The 25,941-nt window shown below is 36.1% G+C and overlaps 1 protein-coding gene across 1 annotated transcript in view; it reads right to left on the reverse strand.

Moving 5' to 3' along the window:
- Positions 1-8,627: 8,627 nt before the first annotated feature.
- The window catches only part of LOC115216494 (autophagy-related protein 9A), a 54,601-nt gene continuing 37,287 nt past the window's right edge, over positions 8,628-25,941 (reverse strand). The window contains exons 11-21 of the mRNA XM_029785916.2: positions 25,293-25,333; positions 23,074-23,136; positions 21,938-22,012; positions 20,099-20,208; positions 17,835-17,875; positions 16,441-16,575; positions 14,607-14,786; positions 13,096-13,182; positions 12,543-12,609; positions 10,508-10,626; positions 8,628-10,138 (exon numbers count right to left, since the gene is read on the reverse strand). Of these exons, the coding sequence (XP_029641776.1) occupies positions 9,434-10,138; positions 10,508-10,626; positions 12,543-12,609; positions 13,096-13,182; positions 14,607-14,786; positions 16,441-16,575; positions 17,835-17,875; positions 20,099-20,208; positions 21,938-22,012; positions 23,074-23,136; positions 25,293-25,333 (1,623 nt within the window). The 3' untranslated portion in view covers positions 8,628-9,433. The remainder of the gene's footprint in view (positions 10,139-10,507; positions 10,627-12,542; positions 12,610-13,095; positions 13,183-14,606; positions 14,787-16,440; positions 16,576-17,834; positions 17,876-20,098; positions 20,209-21,937; positions 22,013-23,073; positions 23,137-25,292; positions 25,334-25,941) is intronic.

The raw sequence follows: 25,941 nt of genomic DNA on the forward strand, positions 1-25,941 counted from the left end.
TATATATATATGAAAGAAAAAAGATGCTCAGAATGCTGGTTGGTTGTAAAAATATATATTTATTTATATATCATATATTATTATTATTTCATATTAGCGCTTTCAACTACTCCTGTAGTTCCATCTGATGAAATACCAACAAAATACCGGCGTGCCCGCCCAGCCAGTGGGATGGTGTCATCTTATGGCTAAAACAGCACGAAGAACGAAGAGAAAAGGAAAAGGGCCTCAGTACCCTGCACGGCAATCGGGCCACTCCATGACAGCGGAGTGCAACTCGAGCGACGAGAGGCTGCTAAGAATCACAGGTTCCCGAAAGCCGTCATGGAACAGGACTAAACTTGCCATGTGCACCTACAACTGCAGGTCCATGGCAGGGTGGCAAGAACTGAACCACCTAATGGAGGAGAGGAAGAAGATCAGGTGCGACGTGTTAGGGCTGTGCGAGACACGCTGGAAGAAGGAAGCGAGTATACAATGGCAAGATGGATGTATATATATATATATATATATATATATATATATATATATGTATACTTACATGTATATATACATATATATATATGCACATATATGTGTATATATATATATATATATAATATATATATACATATATATATACATGTATATGTGTATATAGATGTATACTTACATATATGTCTATGCACATATCTATCTATATATATATAATATATATACATATATGTATAGACATATACATATATGGATACACACACACACACATATATATATATATATTTTTTTTCTTTTCTAGTTTCAGTTCTGAGCTGCGGCCATGCTGATGCACTGCCGTTTTGTGCTACACTCTTATTACTAAGAGCCTCCTCTAATATGTGGCACTTGGTGAAGAATGGAGTTTGATACAGCTACTCTCATTTGCACCTCTTGCCATGAGGTAGGTTCATCTGGGACTATCGACAGGAAGAGGTTCAGCTTTGATTTAAAAACCCCCTACAACTATATATATATATATATATATATATATATATAAATATATATGCACACGTAAATATACATATATACATGAGATATGCAATGTTGAAGTTTTGTAGTACACTTATTCCAAGAATAAATACTTAAATTTTATGTATCTTCCTTGAAAATTGGATGTATCTGCACTTTCAATGGGGCTCTGCCCAATGTTATAAACCCCATTGGGAGGATGAGGGTTTAAACAATATTGTATGATGGTAAAATTTTGAAAATCATCTTTATGTAGTACCTAGTAGTTATGTTATTATTTTCATTGAAATCTGAGTTATTTCTAATTTCACAGGGGTTGTTTGTGCCCCTTTAAGCCCCCTAATTACAACGGAAGCTAAATTTTATGTAGCTCATTGTCTTTCTCATAAAATTTTAGATGAGAACACATACCTTGTTTTTATTTTCCTTCTACTCCCTTTCAGGCTATAAACGTACAGACAGACGTTGAGCTTTAGCATGTATATATACATACACACACATATATATATATATATATATATAGGTAACAATAATAATAAAAAAGTGACGAGAAAAGAATGAGACCTCGATATTAGGTAAATAGAGGATATTTATATATTTTAGGACAATCAGTGAGTTGTCATAATTGTACTGAGAGTTTCAAATGCTGGAGTTAAGAGCATTCGATGCATTCTCGTTGGTTATTAATGGCAATAGAAGCTATAAAAAAACGTTGAATAAAAGGAAAGTTACTATAATAGGTAGGAAAAAGTATAAAAGATTAAAAAAATGCATGCAACCATATTCTCACAATACATAGACATAAAAACCTCCTGCGTTCATAACGTTTACATACATACACACTCACACAAACATGTATATGTACATGCACATACACACACAAACATATGTGCATGCATGTACCCGTACACATATCCACACACACACATACATATATTTGTATATATATACATATATGTATGTATATGTGCATGCAACTTCATTCGCATATACACATAGGTGTATGCCTGCATACATATATATCTAGACATTTTACATCTAAATATATGTGTGCATATATATATATATATATATCATCATCATCATCATCATCATCGTTTAACGTCCGCTTTCCGCGCTAGCACGGGTTGGACGGTTTGACCGGGTCTGGGAAGCCAGGGGCCGCTCCAGGCTCCAGTCTGAATCTGGCAGAGTTTCTACGGCTGGATGCCCTTCCTAACGCCAACCACTCCGTGAGTGGATTGGGTGCTTTTTACGTGCCACCTGCACAGGGGCCGGAGGGTCCGGCATCGTCACGATCGGATTCGAGCATTTTAACGTGTCAGCGGCACGGGGGCAACGAGGTCCGGGGTACTTTGGGGACTGGGGTATTTTGGGGATCCGGGGTACTTTGGGGATCCGGGGTACTTAGAATGGGTAGGGGGGTACTTAGAATGGGTAGGGGGGTGGGATCCGGGGTACTTAGAATGGGTAGGGGGGTACTTAGAATGGGTAGGGGGGTACTTAGAATGGGTAGGTGACGAGGCGGGAGGGTACTAAAAGGGGATGGTCGGATTGAGGCAGTGTCAGGAGGAAGCGTAAGATCGGTGGGCAGTTGATGAGCTATGGCGCTAGCAGCTTGTCTTAAGCATATGAGGAGAAGTGGTAGTGGGAGGAGGAGGAGGGAGTAGGGCGTACCCAGTGTAGATGAGTAAGGTGTATCCGGTGTAGATAGAGAGAACGGGGTATACTGGTATTGGTGGTGGGGGGGGTGAGAACAGTGTTCAACGGTATTGGTGGTGGGGGTGAGAACAGTGTTCAACGGTATTGGTGGTGGGGGTGGGGGGGGGCGGGCGCACCGCCAATGACTGAAAGATGGGAAAAAGATGGGATTACGGCTTGAGGCAGCCTGCGGTTAAATATTGTAGAGAGAGAGATAGGAAGATAAATCAAGTTATGGCGAAGGCTTGAAAGTATCTTAAAAAAGGTTAAATTTTCGTAACAGTGTATGAATAAACGTATTAACAACGAATAAAAATATAGTAAGATAAATTTTTTAAGAACTTGCTGCGGTCATCGAGCGGAGTTGAAATTGAAGAAGAAAGTAGTTGAACTGGGAATTTAAATTGCAGAATCGTAATAGTAATAGTAATGGCGGTTTTCAAGTTTTAGCATATGAAGAAGAAGAGGAGGAAAAAGAAAAAAGAAGACCGCCAATGACTGAAAGATGGGAAAAAGATGGGATTACGGCTTGAGGCAGCCTGCGGTTAAATATTGTAGAGAGAGAGATAGGAAGATAAATCAAGTTATGGCGAAGGCTTGAAAGTATCTTAAAAAAGGTTAAATTTTCGTAACAGTGTATGAATAAACGTATTAACAACGAATAAAAAATATAGTAAGATAAATTTTTTAAGAACTTGCTGCGGTCATCGAGCGGGAGTTGAAATTGAAGAAGAAAGTAGTTGAACTGGGAATTTAAATTGCAGAATCGTAATAGTAATAGTAATGGCGGTTTTCAAGTTTTAGCATATGAAGAAGAAGAGGAGGAAAAAAAAAAAGAAGACCGCCAATGACTGAAAGATGGGAAAAAGATGGGATTACGGCTTGAGGCAGCCTGCGGTTAAATATTGTAGAGAGAGAGATAGGAAGATAAATCAAGTTATGGCGAAGGCTTGAAAGTATCTTAAAAAAGGTTAAATTTTCGTAACAGTGTATGAATAAACGTATTAACAACGAATAAAAAATATAGTAAGATAAATTTTTTAGAACTTGCTGCGGTCATCGAGCGGGAGTTGAAATTGAAGAAGAAAGTAGTTGAACTGGGAATTTAAATTGCAGAATCGTAATAGTAATAGTAATGGCGGTTTTCAAGTTTTAGCATATGAAGAAGAAGAGGAGGAAAAAGAAAAAAGAAGACCGCCAATGACTGAAAGATGGGAAAAAGATGGGATTACGGCTTGAGGCAGCCTGCGGTTAAATATTGTAGAGAGAGAGATAGGAAGATAAATCAAGTTATGGCGAAGGCTTGAAAGTATCTTAAAAAAGGTTAAATTTTCGTAACAGTGTATGAATAAACGTATTAACAACGAATAAAAAATATAGTAAGATAAATTTTTTAAGAACTTGCTGCGGTCATCGAGCGGGAGTTGAAATTGAAGAAGAAAGTAGTTGAACTGGGAATTTAAATTGCAGAATCGTAATAGTAATAGTAATGGCGGTTTTCAAGTTTTAGCATATGAAGAAGAAGAGGAGGAAAAAAAAAAAGAAGACCGCCAATGACTGAAAGATGGGAAAAAGATGGGATTACGGCTTGAGGCAGCCTGCGGTTAAATATTGTAGAGAGAGAGATAGGAAGATAAATCAAGTTATGGCGAAGGCTTGAAAGTATCTTAAAAAAGGTTAAATTTTCGTAACAGTGTATGAATAAACGTATTAACAACGAATAAAAAATATAGTAAGATAAATTTTTTAAGAACTTGCTGCGGTCATCGAGCGGGAGTTGAAATTGAAGAAGAAAGTAGTTGAACTGGGAATTTAAATTGCAGAATCGTAATAGTAATAGTAATGGCGGTTTTCAAGTTTTAGCATATGAAGAAGAAGAGGAGGAAAAAGAAAAAAGAAGACCGCCAATGACTGAAAGATGGGAAAAAGATGGGATTACGGCTTGAGGCAGCCTGCGGTTAAATATTGTAGAGAGAGAGATAGGAAGATAAATCAAGTTATGGCGAAGGCTTGAAAGTATCTTAAAAAAGGTTAAATTTTCGTAACAGTGTATGAATAAACGTATTAACAACGAATAAAAAAAATATAGTAAGATAAATTTTTTTTTAAGAACTTGCTGCGGTCATCGAGCGGGAGTTGAAATTGAAGAAGAAAGTAGTTGAACTGGGAATTATATATATACATATTTATATATATATGTATATATACATACATACATACATACATACAGGCATACATTCACACTCACTGCGTATACGAATATACACGTATGTACATAAGAAGCCACTGTAAATTCTACAAACGTTAATAACACAGTTTCATCAATTAGACATGTGGGTCTCATGGAGGGAAATTTTAAAGTTCACCTTAAGCTTTAGACACTGGGATAAACGGAAAACTACCAAATTATCCAGTCAGATATGGTTCTTAAAAGAACAAGGTCTCAGCTGTAGGATTTACTGGAAGACCTTGGCCAAGTGTAAACCTTATACCAACGGTAGTGGCAAGTGTGGTCTTTGTGATATGGAAAGATGGCTCATCTGGAAAGTTCCTTGGACACTGGTACATGTCTAAATTCAAGAAATGAACTCTTCGGATCATGTCCACACATGACAAAATACTAGTTACAGTTTTGGGTGCCCCAAGATCATGGATAGAATCTTCACTTTTATTATGTTCCTGCACAAGCTTTCCATATGTCTTAACATTTTTTACTGTTTTATATGTATTTTTTTCATTTTTTTCTTTTTAATTGTGTGATTGTGTACATGTGTAAGTATATGTATATGTACATATGTATTAAATGTGTATGTGTGTGCGTGTGTATATATGTGTATGCGTCTATGTATATGAGTGTAGGACTGTGTCTGGTGCATAAGTGCGACTTTCGAGCACACATCCACTTCTTTTATACGTATATGCATATGCTTGTATATCTGGTTGTGTATGATAGGAGGATGTATATGTGTGTGTATATATATATATATATATATATATATAGATATATATTCGTATATAAGGTGAGTAAGACTGTATGTATATATATATATATATATATACATGTATATTTGTATGTATAAATGTCTAGATATATATGTATGCAGGCATAGATCTATGTGTATATGAGGATGAAGTTGCGTGCACATATACATGTGTGTGTGTGGATATATGAATGAGTACGTACGTATGTAGACATTATGAATGCAGGAGGTTATATGTCTATGTATTGTGAGAATATGGTTGCGTGCATTTTTTCTTTTATACTTTTTCCTACCTATTAGAGTAACTTCCCTTTTATTCAACGTTTTTTTCATAACATCTAATGCAATTAATATCTGATGAGAATGCATCATAACTCATAGCCCCGGCATTTGAAACTCTGAGTACTATCATGACAACATACTGATTGTCCTAAACTACACACACACATATATATATATATATATATATATATGATATGCATTTTTACAAATGGGTATCTGTTGTAGACTTTGGATTAGTTGCTTACTCTGAGTTTCTTCCAGTTTTAGGAAGAAAAATAAAGTTAGCTAAGTCGATATTTGAATGCTGAACTAGAACTAGATACCATACACCACTGCATCCGGTCATCTACTGACCCAGCTTTCTCTGCCGCAGACACTATCTTCTTACACCATGTTTCTGGTATTTCAGTTCAAGGATATTAACCAAAACTTTATTTTCATTTTACAAGAATATACCTTCAAGAACATTTCCTTTATCCCGGGTGTGCAAGTATTTTGAAAATACCTCACAACCGTGACAACCGTGCCCTGCATAGTTATGGGCTGCCCTCTGGCAAGGCACAGCACCCGTTCGGCCACCTTGCCAGGGATACAGCGAAGTCATGGGACTACAGCATGGACAGATTGTGAAGAGGTAGCAGAAGAGCTCAACTGAGCCAATGGTGCTTCTTCCATTGATGCTGAGCAGAGGAATCTTCCAAGATCAATGGTCAGGATTACCAAACACCATCAAGAGAGTAACTGCAACGCATCCATAGGAGTGGAGGCCATGGTTGTGTAGCTAGCTAATGAAAAATTCACTATGAGTCAAGATCCCAATTCGAATTCATAATAATGGAATTGGATGGCAACAGTCATAGGAATCCACGGAAGCAGCAAAAGAAGATATTCATTCTGGAGGTAATTTTTCTTCTACATTTCCTTTGTATTTTAATGCTTTCTGGTCTCCTTTAAACCAAAATTTTAAAACATTTTGCAATAATATTTACACATGATGGATGGAACAAGAAAATGAGAGATGTGTTAAGTAAAAATATCCAACCAAATGCTCTTCCAAACACAAACCAATGTACCAGGAAGCAAAAAAACAGTTATTTGATGTTATCATGAAATCACATCATCCTCAGGGTAAGCGTTAGTAATATCAGATGTGTAAGTGTTTACAGTATGAAACCACACTGGTGTTAGAATCTGTATGGTTCATTATTATTTTTCACATACGAAAAAAAAAAGAATTAATTAAATAAATTGAATGTTTTAAAAATAAGAAATGATTATAAGAGAATGATTTGTTTAATTGAAATAATGCTTTAAGCATGTAGTACAGATGATGTTTAGAGAAGAACTGGTCACTGGGAGAAGACTTAAAGACAGAACTCACACACACACACACACACAACATCATCAAACAGAGATTCAGTTTAGAAAAATAAATAAATCACAAATATTGCCAGCACCACATAAAACATACATGGGAAGAGAATAAATAGATTCTATACATGACACATATTTATGACAGCTTGCAAAGAAAGCTGTTATACATATGCGGCAGTACTTTATACACAACTCTAACACCAACATGTATTGAGTACTTTTCTGGTTTTTGTATTAATAATATAAATAAACAATACATACATGCATACTTACATACATATGTATGTATGGACACATGTATATATACAGGATATTTTATCCAACAAATCTGATGAAGACCTAGTAACTGTGAAAATATTTTTTTAAATAAAAGAGAGAAAAAAAAGAATAAAACACAAGATGAAGATGCAAAAAGTTATCCGTTGGTGAGAAGTGAAAGCACAAACTTCAAATCATAGGGCACTTTAACAGGAGATGCATCCATGCACAGGACCATTATCATTTAATGCCAGCATGGGAAATGGATGTATGATGATGATGATGATACATACACACACAAACAAACTATAATCTGTAACACCTACACTCAAAACTAGTGATATGAAATTGTGTGTAACATTAACACTGTGTAAAATAAAAAAAAAATGAGCATTCATCTTGTTATTCTTTTCTCACACAGTAAATTGAGTAAATTGTCCTGGCATATTTCAATGTTGGTTGACATGTGTCCAGAAAACAAGCACTTCTCATGTCTTTGCCTTCTAAGAGAACTTCATAGCAGTTACTATTTATATCAGTTACAAACTAGTATTTAGCTGAAACAGCTAGAAGTAATTTGCATATTAGACATTAGTTGGCAACATGATTACACAGTTTCATTCACAAACAATGTGTACCAGAAAATTTAAGATAAATTTAATGTAGTTCTCTTGAGTTTCCTAATACACACTTTTCACAATAGAGATAATATCTAAGCTCCCTCTCTTCCTTTCTATCTACCTCTCTCTATATATATATATATATATATATTATGACTTTTATAATTTGTATTCTTATCTTATATGTATTGAATTATAAGATATATATGTATGCTATTAAGGTTCTCATTTTGTTAAATGAATAAATAATTCAACATTCTAATATCCGAAAGTTGATGAACAAACCAAATTTGTTTCTCCATTTTCTTATTTGTATTATATATATATATATATATATATATATTATATATATATATATATATATATATATATATATATATATAATCAACAAAACAATATGATAAAAAAGAACTCAATACATGAGGTCGAATTAAATATTTATTGTAAAAAAACATTGATAGTGACTTTGAAGTTTCACTAAATCTATTTTAAATCAATTTTGGCAAAACTTTGAAGACACTGTCACCGTTTTTAAATAAATATGTACACACACACACACACACACAAAAGCACATGCACATACACACAAACACACATAATTTGAAGTTTACATAATATTTCAATAAATATACAAATCAGCCAGTGAATGTTTGTGTCAGTTTCTGAACAATATGGTGTTAACATAGCACAAATTAGCATATGTTAACATAGCACAAATTAACATATGTTAACATAGCATAAATTAACATACGTTAACATAGCATAAATTAACATACGTTAACATAGCATAAATTAAAAGCAAACAATAAATAAAAAAAAACAATTTCAAAATTAACAAATTTACGCTTTGATCAATTAATATTATATTTGTACAGTTTTTTTCTCTGTTCTTTTTTTTTTCCCCTTCTTCAAACTGTTTCTAACAAATAAAAAAAAATATATAAAATCGTAGATATAGGATCCGAATTAAGGACGTCACTGTCAGAATCATGTTTTAATAATGTACAGTTATAAAGTTATAAAAACAGTTATAATGTACGCACAGATCCTATGCCATAGGGAGAGGAAAAAATTAACAAGTTTTTCTTTCAAGATAGCATGAGATGATTCAAAGAGCATTTATCACGATAGCAAGCTATCAACAGTTTCAAATAGGAAGTAAATATTGCCAGACAGTATTCAGAATATGCATAGCTGTGTATGGAGCAAAGTAGTTATTACACACATTTCTTGCTAGAGTGGTTTGCTTTGACTGTTCTGTTTAGAAATTTCTTCATTCTGCTTATTTATTTCTTGGTCAGTCATAAATGCTCGCATCTCTTCTGGTGACGACTGCCATATTCTGCGAGACTGTGCTTCATCAACATTATCAATTCCTCTAATACTTTGTCGATGGTTCAAATCATGAATGTACAGGGCACTTAGCCCCATCTCCACTGAAGCCACTTCCAGGCCCTGCTCCAATCCGTTTGTTTGCAGATGAGGTACCACTGATGTGTCAGAATTAACTCCTGAGCTTGCGAAACCTGTCACATTACTTGACCATGGGAAAAGGGGACCCTCACAACTTGCAACAGCCCCTTTTACTCGGGCTCGTAGAGAATTAATTGATAAACTTGCATTTCCTAAATGGCTTGGATAACCAACTGAAAGGGCAGGTTGAAGTCCAGGTGAAAATCCAGACAGAGGTCCAAGAGAAAAGCCAGATTGCAGACCAGGAGAAAACCCAGCATGAGGACCAGGGGAAAATCCAGACTGTGGACCAGGGGAAAATCCAGACTGTGGACCAGGGGGAAATCCAGACTGTGGACCAGGGGAATAACCAGACTGTGAGCCAGGAGGAAAGGCTAATTGGGGGCCAGTTCCTTGTCCAGGAAGAGGATCGAGTGACTGTCCTGGTTGTCCAGATGGAATACTGTTTAGTCCAAAACTGGAATACTGCAAAAAATAGAAACATATTTTAAGTATATATTTTCAAAGAGCATCTTATAAATTTTGATTTGTGAATAAAGAATATCTTACTAAAAGTATGTATTTTAAATAATTTTTTTTTATTACTAGAACCTAATGCAGCTCTTGGCCTTGCAAACTCCTGTCAAACTATCCGATCCATGCCAGCATGGAAAAGAGACATTAAATGACAATATAAAGGAAAAGAGACAATATTCTAAGATGTTTTCCTAATATGTATTACTTATATTTTAGTGATAATATGAAATTTACTTGGTCATACAGGACTACAACAATATGCTAGAATATTAATGTTGCATAAATTGTGAAATATATAGTGAAAAAATTGTTACTTACATAGCCTAGTCCTCCTAAAACACTGTCTTTACTAATACCAGTGCCGGCTAAATAATGGAATGGATTCAAAGGTGGATTATCTAGAGGCGTCATGCTCAGGGAGGCAATATCACGTATCGCTGCAGTAAGAGAAAATATCACATAAAAAAAAATTATTATAAAGATACAGCTACAACAACAGGAAATATCAGATACAAAGAGGCAAGATCATTTATAGGATGCAATGGTATATAATATTGAGCATAAGGTAAATGCCAAACAGCAAACTTCAAATAGAATGTGACTATGAAGCAAACAAACAGAATATAAATATATAAGTCGCCGTCGTCGCCAGTGTCGCTGGACTGGCTCCCGTGCAGGTGGCACAGAAAAAGCACCATTTGGGTGTGGCCATTGCCAGTACCACAAAACTGGCCCTCGTGCCGGTGGCACGTAAAAGCACCCACTACACTCTTGGAGTGGTTGGCGTTAGGAAGGGCATCCAGCTGTAGAAACTCTGCCAGATCAGATTGGAGTCTGGTTCGCCAGCCCTCAGTCAAATCGTCCCAACCCATGCTAGCATGGAAAGTGGACATTAAATGATGATGAAGTATGAGGCAAACTCCAAACAGAACATGACTGTTTGTCCTTATCTGAAGTTGTGAGGGTGGTATATTAAAATGTTCTGAACCACCTTTCACAAAGACATTGGCAATATAAACAATATAAATTTAAGTGGCTAATGTCTTTGGAAAAACTGTAGATATCACAACATCTTCATGCACATAAAATATAAGAAATTATGCCAATATAAGAAATTAATATAAAATATCAGACAAAACTGGTCTTTACCAAACATCAGTTGTTAGTTGTCAGAGCACTGCATCCTTCAAAACTTCCATGCTTCATGAGATTCGCCAATGCTACACCTGATTTTCTCCCCTCCATACACACGCAAGCATGTATCTGACTCATACACTGTTCACTTCCCAGACATTTGTGCATTACTGCATATACTTTATATGCACTTTTGACAAATTGTGGTGCACCTGAGCACTGTATACAATGATTTCATTATTATTATTTTTATTATCATAATAAAACAGAAGATATTTTACTTCCTATAATTTGCATCAGCTTCCAGAAGTTTTGCATTTTTTCTCATTACCATAATCTGACAATACATTTTACATTACTTTGACTGAAACTAATATACTGTTTGATATTTTTTTTTAATTGCTGCACCTGAAATATACTAGTGTACCAAAACATACCTCTGAATATAATATCACCACACATCATCTTATCTCTTAGTACTTCCTCCTAGGTAATCTCACACCTCACAAGAGTAGAAAGTATCACCCACATTAGGTACTAACAATTTGAGGAAAGATGTCTTATAATTAGTAACCATGAGGGAATGAGCGATGGGGTTAACAAAAACAAATGGAGTACCAGGCTAAATGTATTACAGTATTTGCATATATCTTTCTTTAGTTCACAAATTCAAACAAGCCTCAATAAAATATGTACTAGTTATGTACCAGGGTTCAATCATTTAACCATACCACTTTTCCTAAAAAGTAACTTCGTGTATATTTCGTTTTGGGATTTGGTTTGCAAGATTCTTTATATGAGTTCGTGTGTTGAAGCATATTCTATTGTGTCTGGGGAGAGTCATTTTCTTTTTGTGCCTTATAATATAACACACTCACCGGTAAAATTTCCACGTTTTACCTATTTTTATTGCCCTAAAAGAGAGTCAAAACTATTGAAAAGGTTGTAAGACACAACAAAAATTTTAGGACAATAAAAATAAGAAAAACGTGGAAATTTTACCAGTCAGTCTGTTACATAATAAGGCACAAAAAGAAAATGACTCTCCCCAGACACAATAGAACTTTGTGTATAGTTAAAAGAAATCAACTTGGTGAGTAAGAGGTGACGTTGGCTCTTTGTTAAGACGGCACCACAACAGTAGAATGGTCAGCAAGAAGATTTACATAAACAGGTACTCAAAGACTCTCTACACGATCAGCAAATTTATAGAACTTACCTTGCTCTCTGAAGCCTGTCAAAAAGGAATTACCATTCTCTGGAATTTTCCAGCCAGGATTTGTCATCTAAAAGTAGTTGGTAAGGAAACAACACATTGAAAATATCTGTGAACTCAGTCAATACATATTTAGTACAAGAAAGAACAGTGTTGGTAAACTAATAGCATTTTCGTTAGGTTCAAGATGACAGAATTATGAGTGGAATAGGATTCTTTAACCCTTTGGCATTCAGATTATTGTGTCAAATGTAAAGCTTATGTATTCACACCATGTAAAATTAATCTTGCATCATTTCATGGCTTTGAGATTTCAATGATGTGATTCTTTATTTTTAAAATGACACAATAAGGTAGCTATGAATGACCATATCTGACTAGTTTGAACAAAAAAGCCAGTAGAATATTTTGGCCAGATATGGCCGGTTTAAACACTAAAGGGTTAAAAGATAACAGCAGTGATTTTGTTGTTCTTTTTATTTTTAAATTCATGAAATCTAAAGAAGAGAACCAATGTCAACAGGACTTACAAATCCTTCAATCAAGAAATACTCACCCTGAAATGAATGAGAGACAGCTCTGTCTTTGAATCTTCAGCTTGTTGGTAGTGAGTCCTTTCTACTTTCTTGACAGTATTCAATAACTGAACAATAAAAAAATGGACAAAATATTCAGAAAAATGATTATTCTTTTAAATATTAAAAAGAAATTGAAGAAGAATAAAAATAATAAATGAAGAGCACTCTTGAATATTGCATGCTATTCAATCACAAATCCACCTTGCAAGAACTGACAATGATTCTAGGTAGAGTAACTCACACTGAATAGAGTATCCTATTTGAAGATAAAACAAAATGCTTGAAACAACTATGAGCTGATAATCCCTGATCTATTACACTGATAATCTCAGATTTCTTCAGTTTTGCTCACAGATTTTTTAATTATTTTTTTTTAAGTAAACAGTTTGAAACTTCGTATACTGGTGTAATTTCTCATGCTGAACATGGTTTACTTTCAACATTTTTGACAAAATTTCATATTTTAGAAGTTATTTCATGTTGAAGTTGTCATATTTGGGTAATTTTAACCAATCAACGGCATGTATTCAGCTGAAGAAAGCTACTGCTGTAATCAAAGAGCAACAACTAAATGTCACCATTCTGTTCTATTCTATTTTTATTTACTGACTGTGTAGCATATTAAACACTGTTCTTGTTTTTGCTTTTTTTTTTTGCTTTTTGATCACCTCTTTGAAATGCAAATGTACAAAGAGGCAATTGAAAAGCAAAAAAACAAAGTGTTTAATAAGCTACACAATAAGTAAACAAAAATAAAATAGAACAGAGTGGTGACATTTAGTAGAGATGACCCGGAAGTTGTTGCTCTTTGATTACAGCAGTAGCTTTCTTCAGCTGAATACACGTCGTTGATTGGTTAAAACTACCCAAATATGACAACTTCAACATGAAATAACTTCTAAAATACGAAATTTTGTCAAAAATGTTGAAAGTAAATCATGTTCACCATGAGAAATTACACCAGTATACGAAGTTTCAAACTGTTTAGTTAAAAAAAAAATTATTAAAAAACCTGTGATTGAACCTGAAGAGATTCATAATCTTTGACCTCATGTCTTGATAAACCCTGATCTGATGAGACACATCACACTACTTCCAGTAAAAAGGAAATCTTTTCCTTTCTAATGAACAGTAATTATTCATCTAAGTATATTTGGAAGTGACTTTTCCATACTAGCATCCGTGAGATGAATTTCATGAATGTTAGCACTTTAACATTGATGGAACAATTGTTTTTACAGATGAATACCTTTCTTACCACTCACCTGAAAAGTAAAAATGGAAACTAGGAACAAAATGGAAGCAAGTGGATGTGTGTGTGCCTTTTCGTCATCAAGAGCAGAACAAAATGATTATAATAAAATTTGAACACATGGTAATATATGGTCAGTAAGCAAACATCTTAAATTATCGGTCATTCTGCTGTATGTAATGCAATGAAAAGAAGTAACGTTACGAAGACAGAGAGAGAGAGAGAAATTGTCCGAACCTGAGTGTTTCCATGTTTCTTGACATCCATTTGAGCAAATGAACAGACATCACCAACACCAACAACATCAACAGTGAAGTTACGCATAAAGTCAACAATTTCAAGAGATTTTGGTCGTATCCAGAAAAACAAGATGATGGGAGTAACAATCGGGCTGAGAAGTTCTTCAATAAGATAAACCTAAAAAAAGGAAGAATTATGGGGAAGAATATACATACTGACCAGATATTTACTCAAAACAACATATCCCCCAATATCATTTGGAATATATTTATTTCTTTATTGCCCACAAGGGGCTAAACATAGAGACAGACAAGGACAGACAAACGGATTAAGTCGATTACATCGACCCCAGTGCGTAACTGGTACTTATTTAATCGACCCTGAAAGGATGAAAGGCAAAGTCGACCTCGGCGGAATTTGAACTCAGAACGTAACAGCAGACGAACTACCACTAAGCATTTTGCTCCGCGTGCTAACGATTCTGCCAGCTCGCCGCCCTAAATATATTAAAGAAACAACTAATTTGATACATTATATATGATTATAAGAAAAGATAAAAAGGGAGTTATAATCAATTTACTGAAAAATATTTTGTAGATTCAAAGTATGCTTGAAATGGGAATGGTATCATGTTGACACCAGTTGCAAAGGATTAGGAGCATAAATGCTACAACCTGGAATCAAAAGTTTCAAAGTTGGCTCGTTAAAATGTTAGGCCAATTATAAATTAGATATTTATCTTTAATTTTCAGACACACTTTATTTTAATTTTAACAGCAAATGTTTAGAGATGGTTATAGGTTATAAATAAAATTAGATAATCTTTTCCTTAGCCAAGAGGTATTAGAATAGTTACTAATTAATTTGTGGTAACCATTTATATCAACAGTCTTTTGATTTTAATTCATTAGTGCTAATGAAAATTTCTTCCATTAAACTTTATAAAGCATGTACCCAAAAGGTGGAGTATTACAAGTCAAACTATTACAAAATGTAGAATGTTATTTTTTCTTTACCCAATATATACGGTCGTATGTAAGCTGTTAAGTTTCCCACAAAATGAAATATGACCAATATTCAGCAAATACACTAAGAAGTTGAGGGTTTCAAATCTTAAACTCCCTCAGTAAAAAATTCACATCTATGAAATATCTCAGTATTCCACAAGGTATATAATTAACACAATACTCCAAACTAAAAGACTTTTCACAAGCTTCAATGTACCACTGACAAAATGTTGATTTTTTATCATTCTCACAATGCAGTGTACTGACAGATAGTCTTTATGATGGATAATTCAGTGCAATTAGATTACACACTCAATTAGATTACACTTAGATGACACACTCAAAAGATGTGTTTTTATAAATGAAATTAATGACAAATAGAAAAACATTTTTCATTATCATGATGAAAAATGTTTCTCACAAAGAAATAAATGATTATTTTGGGAGTTTTTTTTTTATATTTTAGAAAGTAATTTTTTTTTTATCTATGTCATTAATTTCATTATAAAAAACATCTTTCAGCACACAAATGTGGTTTTAGTTTGCTGTTCTGGTTTACACATGGAGTCGCCATTTGATGTTTTGCTCAAAATTGTTCACTCAAGGATCAAAGTATTAAAGAAATCCCACAAAAACACTTCTTTCTCTTTGTTTTTGCATAATTTGAGTATGAAACATATCAAAATGCATTTTGTGGATTCCATTCCATAACTTTGATACAGAAGCAATTCACTCACGTATTAATAAAATATAACATTCCTATGACACATATAATTAGTGCAAATGTATAATAATAATAATATGAAAATCAAAAAGAAACTTACAAATCGGTACTGGAACAACTGAGCAAATTCGTCTCTGACCCAGTTGGTATGAGCATTACATTTCCAATTGTCTGGCATATAATGGATCTGACTAAGAATGGCTCGCATCAACACTTCTGGGTTGTATACTTCATGCTGTAAAAGATAGGAAATATCATGAAATAGATTCATAGGTCCATTGTCACTTCCAGGAATAAATAATATAATAATATAATAATAATAATTGTGTACAGTGCTCAGGTGCACTACAACTCATCTAAAGTGTATATATAATCAGGTGTAGTTTCGGCGGATTGCGGAAAGCATGAGGGCCTTAAAGGATGCAGTGTCATGGCAGTCAACAACTGACGCAGGCAGTTTATTCCATGCTTCGGCAACTCTGAGCGTGAAAAAATGTTTCCGAAAGTCATGGGAGCTGTGTTGTTTTCTGACTTTGTAGGCATGTCCACGTCTGTTAGACACATGGAGATCAAAAAGGTGTTCAGTGTTGTTGGTGAGGTGGTTGATAACTTTGTGGGTGTTTACCAAGTCCGTGACTTGTTATGTTCTTATGATGCTACCATCAATACATTGGACATTTTCAACAGTTAAGCCCCTTACCTAAGTTGGAAAAGAGGAAAACTGGGTTTAAGAGGCATCAGATGTTGTGTGCAAGAGAGGAGACCTTGCTGGTTTGGTCATGTGATGCATATGGATGAGGACAGCAGCGAAAAGAAGTGTTGAGCTCTAATTGTGGAGGGTACCTGTGGAAGGGGCAGATCCATGAAGTCGTGGGGGAAGGTGGTGAGAAAGGATCTTCAGATGCTGGGCCTCACTGAGGAAATGACAAGGGACCAAGAGATGTGGTGATTTTCTGTAATTGATAAGATGGGGCATGCTAAGTAAAACTGCTGTCTTCCACACATACGGGCTTGTCCCTTCAGGTGCTGGGGCCACATAAAAAGCACCTATGCTGGTGCTGCACATGTGCACACATGCCAGTGGCACGTAAAAAGCACCCAGCACACTCGTTTAAGTGGTTGGTGTTAAGGGCATCTAGCTGTAGAAACCACGCCACAACAGGCAATTGGAATCTGGAAACTCCAGTTGGCTTAAATATTATTAACCCTTTCGTTACTGAATTTATTTTGAGATGCTCAGTGTTTCTTCCAATTATGTTAAATATAACAAAGAATTAAGTAACATCGTTATCATTAAGCTAGAGTTAGGGACATAAATTGTGACTAAGGTTTGGTGGAAGGTTTTAATTCAGAACTTTTGAAAACCAGACATTTGTACTAAAGAGCCAGAGCCAGTTTCAGCCGGGTTGGTAACAAAAGGGTTAAGAATGTAGAAATTTTGAAATTATAAAATTGGCAAGAAGAAAAACAAAATAGAATAATTTTAGACATTACCTCAGGTGGAATCATGCTGTGTAAGGTGGCAGTGAGAAAACCTGTTGGAAGAAAAAGGAGAGAATGAAATGACAATCTGAATCCTACAACAATGAAATTAACTTTTCACGCTTTACAAATATCAGTAATAATAATAATAATAATAATGTTCGTCCTTCGGGTTCGAAGATGACCATTGACATCATTTGGTGGAATTGCTGCTATGAGACCGGAGGTGGCTGGTGAGGCCAATCCGGGCAAGAAAGCCCCTCGCACAGGTGAGGCAGAAGTGGGTAGGGACTGTGCTATTGGTGCAGGTGGCTCTGGCTTTCTGCATCTGGCGTTTCTGTTCTGCTGACTGAATCCGTCTCTCCTCGGCTGTCTTTGCTCCTGTGGTGATTGCACTGTGCCAGGATGAGCGGTCGGCAGCAAGTGTCTCCAAGTCTCTGTAATATGTCAGGGATTGACTAAAATTGGGATACTAGATGTTGCTCAGTAAATTCCATACAGTTACCATTGCAATCATGCTAGCACCAAAGATATTTCTAAATTTCCCAAGAAGCATCAACAATTTTAAGCTTTTTGCAATTATATGTAAGTGTCATCATTTCAACACAGTTCCTGGCATTTTGGATTCACTTATACCACATCCTTGGAAAAAGTTTCAAATTGTAGTTGGAGTGTGTATGGCGAAAATAGAGATTGTTCTTCTCAAATATGAAGATATTACATGTAAAACGTATCAAGCAGGTCAGCTAATCCTTTTATGGCTGCTCTGCTCCGAGCGTGTTCGTTGCCAGAGCAGCCAACTAGTTCCGTGCCGGTGGCATGTAAAAGGGCACCATTCGAGCATGATCGTTACCAGCATCACCTTACTGGCACCTGTGCTGGTGGCATGTGTAAAAAGATTCGAGCGAGATCATTGCCAGTTCCACCTGACTGGCCCCCATGCCGGTGGCGCGTAAAAAGCACCCACTACACTCTCGGAGTGGCTGGCGTTAGGAAGGGCATCCAGCTGTAGAAACTCTGCTAGATCAAGATTGAAGCCTGGTGCGGCCATCTGGTTCGCCAGCCCTCAGTCAAATCATCCAACCCATCCTAGCACAGACGTTAAACAACAACAATGATGATGATGACCATTATAAAAAGGTTACAAAGTTTAGAAATAAATTATAAAGAGTAAAAGTAGTTAAACCGATTTCTTTAATTTCCTAACAAAGACATAAGCAGTATCATAGGACGCTGAAAAATTATGGAATATGGACTGGGAGATAAAATGTCAGAGAAAAATCAGATTAATTTCACTGGAAATTCTTTAGGTTGAAAAATACTGTGATTGAGATACATTACTGCAGTGCAATTCCATCCCACATAAAACAACAGCATTTTAAAAGTTATGTGGATGATGATATTTGTGGTAGAAATAATAATTGTTTCTGATTTAGGTAATAGATCAGTAATTTGGGGGGAGGTGGGGCTAGTCGATACCATTGACTCCAGTACATGATGGTTACTTTATCAACCTTGGAAGGATAAAAGGCAAACTTGGGCTTTGCAAGAATTGAACCTGCAATACAAAGAACAAGAACAAATATCACAAGGCATCTTGTCTTGCAGATGCCAGTGCTGTGTTAAAATGCACTCCTACTGGTGCCAAGTAAAATAACATCATACCTATTTCTATTTCTTTATTGGCCACAAGGGGCTAAACATAGAGGGGACAAACAAGGACAGACATAGGTATTAAGTCGATTACATTGACCCCAGTGCGTAACTGGTACTTATTTAATTGACCCTGAAAGGATGAAAGGCAAAGTTGACCTTGGCGGAATTTGAACTCAGAACGTAGCGGCAGACGAAATACTGCTAAGCATTTCGTGCGGCGTGCTAACGTGTCTGCCAGCTCGCCGCCCTGGTATGACATCATACCAGTGCCACATGAAATGCACTTGTACCACATAAGATGCACTCCTGCTGGTGCCAAGTAAAGTGAACTCATGCCAGTCCCATGTAAAATGGACTCATGTCAGTGCCACATAGTAACCCCCATGCTGGTAGCATGTAAAAAGCACCCAGCACATTCCGTAACTATGAAGGGCATTCAGCTGCAGAAACCATGTCAAAACAAGCAATTGGAGCCTGAACAGCTCTCATGCTGACCAGCTCCTGCCAAGCAGCATGGAAAACAAATGCTAAACGATGATGATTTTATCCAATGCTCTTATGATTCTACTGGATCGCCACCTCTGTAGCAGTGATATTAATGATGATAAAAAAATACTTACCAAAAAACGTTAACAAACCAAGTACATATTCAACATCTAAAATATCTGAATCACAGAGAGTAAGAGCAAAGAGAACCGCAAAAAAGGCACCACACAACAGAGAACCATACCTGAAATATATGAAGATGGTAGCAAAAATCAAAATCATACAGAGACAAGAGATATAGAGAAGATTTTATTTTGCAGCTGATAACAGGATCAAATTGTTAGCAAATAGAAAAGAACATCCAGCTTTAGAAGCAATGGCCCTACCATCATCATCATCACTTGGTAAAATATATTCCCTCCACATTACCAAAAGAAAAAACAAACATAAAACTAACAAGACCAGTAGACACACAGCTGTTTTATGTTAATAACTCATGGATATTGACAAACTTCAGAGGACCCATGCAGTAAGGATTACTGATATCAGTAGAGAGAATTCAGGGTACAAACATATGGTTCTAATGTTATAGTTACTCAAATATAAGTGCATACATGGAAACTGAAAGACACCTGTCTTATATGTATACACACATATGGGGAGAGTTTACGAAAAAAACAAAAGACGAAGACAGGTGGTGTACAAAACAAACAGATGTATTAGTATAACGCTCAGGAATAGAAACAGTCTTTTACGTTTCGAGCCTACGCTCTTCTACAGAAAGGGACACAGAAAAAACAAGAGAGAAAAAAAACACATATACACACATATGCACGGGTGTGAGTATGTTAGTGTCCCCTTCTTTTGACTCTACAGTTGTAACTGAGTGTCACTGTCATACAAGCAGCATACACACACACACACACACTCTCATAGTATATTTGGTAGTGGAAAAATTACTGAATCTTTTGATACACTATACATCAAAATGGGCAAGCCAATTTTCGAATGCACAAGGAACATACGCGCACACACACACACTTTCTCTCTCTCACTTTTAGAACATACGTAAGGTATGAAACATCAGTATTTCTCTGTCATCCGCTATCCCTATTTTTCATCTTCTCCTATAGAAACGTGTTCTCTGTCTCAGTTTCTTCCTCTTGTCTCTCTGTCTTTTTCTCATTTTGTGTTTCTATCACTCATTCTGTAAAAATTTATTTCTTTATGCTTTGAAGAGAGCAAAAATTGAAAGAAGAGAAAGCAAAGAGGGGAGAGAAAAGCAGAAAGTGAAGGAGATGAGAAAGTGAAAGATGTATGTGCGTGTATATGAAATGGATGTGTGTGGCCATGTGTGCGCATGTGTGAGAGAGAGAAAGAGAGAGTGAGTGAGTGAGTGAAGGTGTGTGTTGTGATGATTGATGTCTTTTAAGGTACATACACATACAGAAAATGTGACGTCACTGTCATCGTCGTATAAAATGTTTACAATAGTTGATTTATGGAAAAAATTATAATGGTAAATTTTTTAAATGCAAATATGTGAATGAAAATCAAGTTTAGTTTGTAGCCGAAATAGTACTGAATCTCTTAATACCCCATATGTCAAAATCGGTAACTCGGTTTTGGAATGCATAAGGAATATGTATATATATATTTATATTGGACAGACTTCTTCCAAACTGAAATTACAACAGAGATGTAATACTGATATAGTGTAAGAGGTAAGAGATTACTCCAGGCTTGCATTAGGAAAGAAGTTGAAAATTTTTTTGGCCCATGACACCCTAAGTAAGGCATGTGTAAAATTTGAATGAAATTGAAATCGGTTGTGTAATTCTCAAGTTTTAGGGATTCACACACACAGACACACATTCTCATCTTTATATATATACAGATACATACACAAATACATTCACTGAGCAAAAACTAGTCTAACAAGTTTACAAAACTGAGTGAAAACTTCAACTTACTTTGCAAACAATACAAACATGGGTGAAGTGAAGATACTCATGTAAGCAACAGCAGGCTTATATCCTCGGCTCAACCTGCAGCAGAAAACAACACAAACTAAAAAAAACTCTTCAAGAGTTATGATATTTCAATGAGATTTTAGGTAAAAAATAACACTTTATTGTGTCTGGAGAGAGTCATTTTCTTTTTGTGCCTTATAATGTAACACAGTCACCAGTAAAATTTCCACTTTTTTGTTATTTTTATTGTCCTAAAATTTTAGGACAATAAAAATAAGAAAAAAGTGGAAATTTTAGGAAAATAAAAATAAGAAAAAAGTGGAAATTTTACTAGTGAGTGTGTTACATTATAAGGCACAAAAATAAATGACTCTCCCCAGACACAACAGAATATGCTTCAACACACGAACTCATATAAAGAATCTTGCAAACCAAATCCCAAAATGAAATAACACTTTAATTTATTTAATATTTCAACTTGAGCTGGTAATTTTTCAATATGAGCATGACCAGTTTTGCAACATTAGATAACTGCAAGAATAGTTGCCACTGCCATTATGCAGTCTTTGACAGTTCTGAATGAACAGACCCACGGAGCTGATCAAGTCCTCAGCAACACATGACATTTGTTTAATATGTTTCAGTCTGATCTCATTGCACACCCTTAACTCTGTCAGGCACAGTTTAAGGCCATCCACACCAGTAGTTGTTATCAATAAGAATGCTTGCTTTAATATGTCCTTGTATCATTCAATATAATTAATATCCTCAGATCGTTAAGGCGGCAGTGAGCAGACAGAATCATTGGGATGCCAGGCAAAAATGCTTAGCAGCCTTTTTGAGTTTAAATGCTGCTGAGGTCAACTTTGCCTTCCATACTCTCAAGGTCAATAAAATAAGAACCAGTTGAGGACTTGGGTCAATGTAAACAATTTACCCCCCCCCCCAAACTTCCTGGCTTTGTGCCAAGATTTGAAACCAATATCTCAGATCATGACTTAATAGACAAAGTCTATATTGATGGGTGATATTGGTCCTTCAAAAAGATACACAGAATCAAGTCAAAAATAGGGCCAACTACATTTGTGCTAAAAACAGAAACAAACGGAAAGATACCAAATATCTTTAGAACTTACCGAACTTGGAATTCATGATCTAATTCATTAAAATGACGCAAATACAACCGAGCATAATTAGACCTACAAAGGAAAGGAAATTTAACACATTCAGTGATTCTAAAACAGATATTAAACAACTCTAAATCAGATAACTAACCTTCTATGTATAAACCATACAATTCAAATTCTCATGTCATTTGTAAGCTAATGTTGTGCTCATGAAGTAGTTTCTTATATTTTAACTGAATCTCATGTTAGTGTAGTTCAAAATGCAGTTTAGGTATCTACGTACTTTAGTACAGGGTGGTGTATTGATGTAACTTGAAGAAAACCGAACATTTCCAACAGCACAAACTTCACACAATCATGAGGATTTGATGGAAGGACTATATTACTAATGAAGAGGTTCTGCACTGGGCCGGACTGCCCAGCATTGAAGCTACCATGAAACAATACCACCTCCGCTGGTTGGGAAACACCATACGGTTGCTTCAAATGTGTCTCCATTGTCAACTCCTCTTTGCAGAGTTGACCTCAGGCACCAGACCATGCAGAGCCCTTAAATTCCATTTCCAAGATCAGCTCAAGGCCACACTCCTCCACTGCTCTACTGACTCAAATACCTGGGAGACAATCACCAAGGACCACCCAAAGTGGTGGCATGTCATTGCCAAGGGAACGGATCAGATGGAAAATAACAGTTGTCAAGATGCAGAGATCAGATGTTGAAGACACAAAGAGTAGCTCGCACTTCCTCGTCCCCTACCAACCTTCTTCTGTGATAAATGCATCTGGTCCTTCTATGCTGCCCTTGGCCTGAAAAGCTACCAGCACCCATCGCAATGAAGAGGCTCAATCATTTGCTAGAGATCAATTAGTCAGATACGAGTTAACAATGACGTTAGTATTGATGTGTTTCACAAATTATGTCCAATAAAGGTCATTGATTTCTTACACAGTACAAGAAGTAAAAAGCACCCACTACACTCACAGAGTGGTTGGCGTTAGGAAGGGCATCCAGCTATAGAAACACAGCCAGATCAGACTGGGCCTGGCACAGCCTTCTGGCTTCCCAGACCCCAGTTGAACCATCCAACCCATGCTAGCATGGAAAATGGACGTTAAACGATGATGAATATGAAGAATTGAAATTTTGTGATATTCTTCCATAATGAACCAAAATATCTTCATTCAGGAAGTCAGGAAGTTCAGTTTATGACAATTGATGGTACCATCATTGACACCATTTTCTTTTTTCTCTTATTCTCCATGCTTGTATGAGGGGCATAGGTCTTCTCTAGCACAGCATCTCACTATTTTTCACAATCTACCAAGTCTCAGTCTTCCTCTTCCATAAATTCTTTCTATTTGAAATGCCCAGCATTTCTAGACCAAATGGTGACCCACTGCTCTTTCCCACTCTTACAAACCCATTGTCCATACCAGCTCAGTCTCCTCACTTTGCATCTGATGCTTCTTACACCTCGTTTTTCTTTCTACTCATCTGGGTCCTATCATTTACACAGAATAACATTTCGCATCCTGCAGAGCATGCATGCTCTACATTCAGTCCCATGTTTCACCAACATGCAACATTGCACTACATACACATCTATCATACAATCTACTCTTCACTCAAAGAGAGAATCCCCATGTTGCCATCGTTCCTTGAAGTTTCTCCACTCTATTTTTACTCTGGCTACAATGATTTCAGAACACTTGAATGTCCGCTTTCCATGCTAGCATGGGTGGACGATTTGACTGAGGTCTGGCGAACCAGACTTCAATCTGATCTGGCAGAGTTTCTACAGCTGGATGCACTTCCTAACGCCAACCACTCCGACAGTGTAGTGGGTGCTTTTACGTGCCACCAGCACGAGGGCCAGTCTGGCGGTACTGGCAACGGCCACACCCAAATAGTGCTTTTTATGTGCCATCTGCACAGGAGCCAGTCCAGCGGCACTGGCGACGACCTCGCTCGAATGTTTCATGTGCCACCAGCACAAGTGCTAGTAAACACCTGCAAATTAAGTTACCTAGATAAGAAAATTTACCAACTACTTTTAAGGAGTCTTTGAGTATTTAAATCATTTATTCCATGAGTGTTCTGACTGCTAGCTACACCTTTACTGAGCTCCATTGATGCATAAACTACACACAGAGCCTAACATATTTCTAAAAATGCTGAATATATTGAATTTAAGAAAAACAGAAAAGATATAAATGCCAATTCTTACCATCTTCGTAGTCCCAACTGACCAGGGTCCCGCTTCACCAGCTGAAATTTTAAACAGAAAATGAAGAACAGATTTAACTTTCGGGAAACTCACTAAAGAAATCTCGTGTATTAAAGCCTTAAAACTGTGATTCTTTTAAATGAACCATTTAAGCATGTGACTCCATGAAGTCATTCTTTTGGGAATACACCCTGCCACAGTCTACCATATGAACAGCATTATAATAAAAGGACAACGTTCGGATCCATAAGAATGAATTCCATAGTTGATCGAAAATGCTGTTTAATTCATTTATTAATTGTATTGATTCAGTTTTATCAACATTGAAAGAGCAACAAATATTTAGTCTGTCACATTTACTTATTATTCACTGTTCAATAAAATAAGCAAGTAAATTCAGAAGTAGAGTCCACAGTGATCCGTAGGTAGGAGAGGTGTAGCCGGAGGGTAAATGTCCAAACGAGAATCCGTAAAGGGTAGATAGACTTTGTTATCTCCCCTACTTCTTCCTTCTCGTGTGTGACCCTCCTGTTCGAAGTCAGTTGCCATGATAGATCGTTAGCCACTACACACATTTTTTCTCTCCTTGTTTTTTTTCTGTGTCCTTTCTGTAGAAGAGCGTAGGCTCGAAACATAAAAGACTTTTTCA

Source organism: Octopus sinensis, linkage group LG10 (genome assembly GCF_006345805.1).
Source record: "Octopus sinensis linkage group LG10, ASM634580v1, whole genome shotgun sequence".
Taxonomy (NCBI): domain Eukaryota; kingdom Metazoa; phylum Mollusca; class Cephalopoda; order Octopoda; family Octopodidae; genus Octopus; species Octopus sinensis.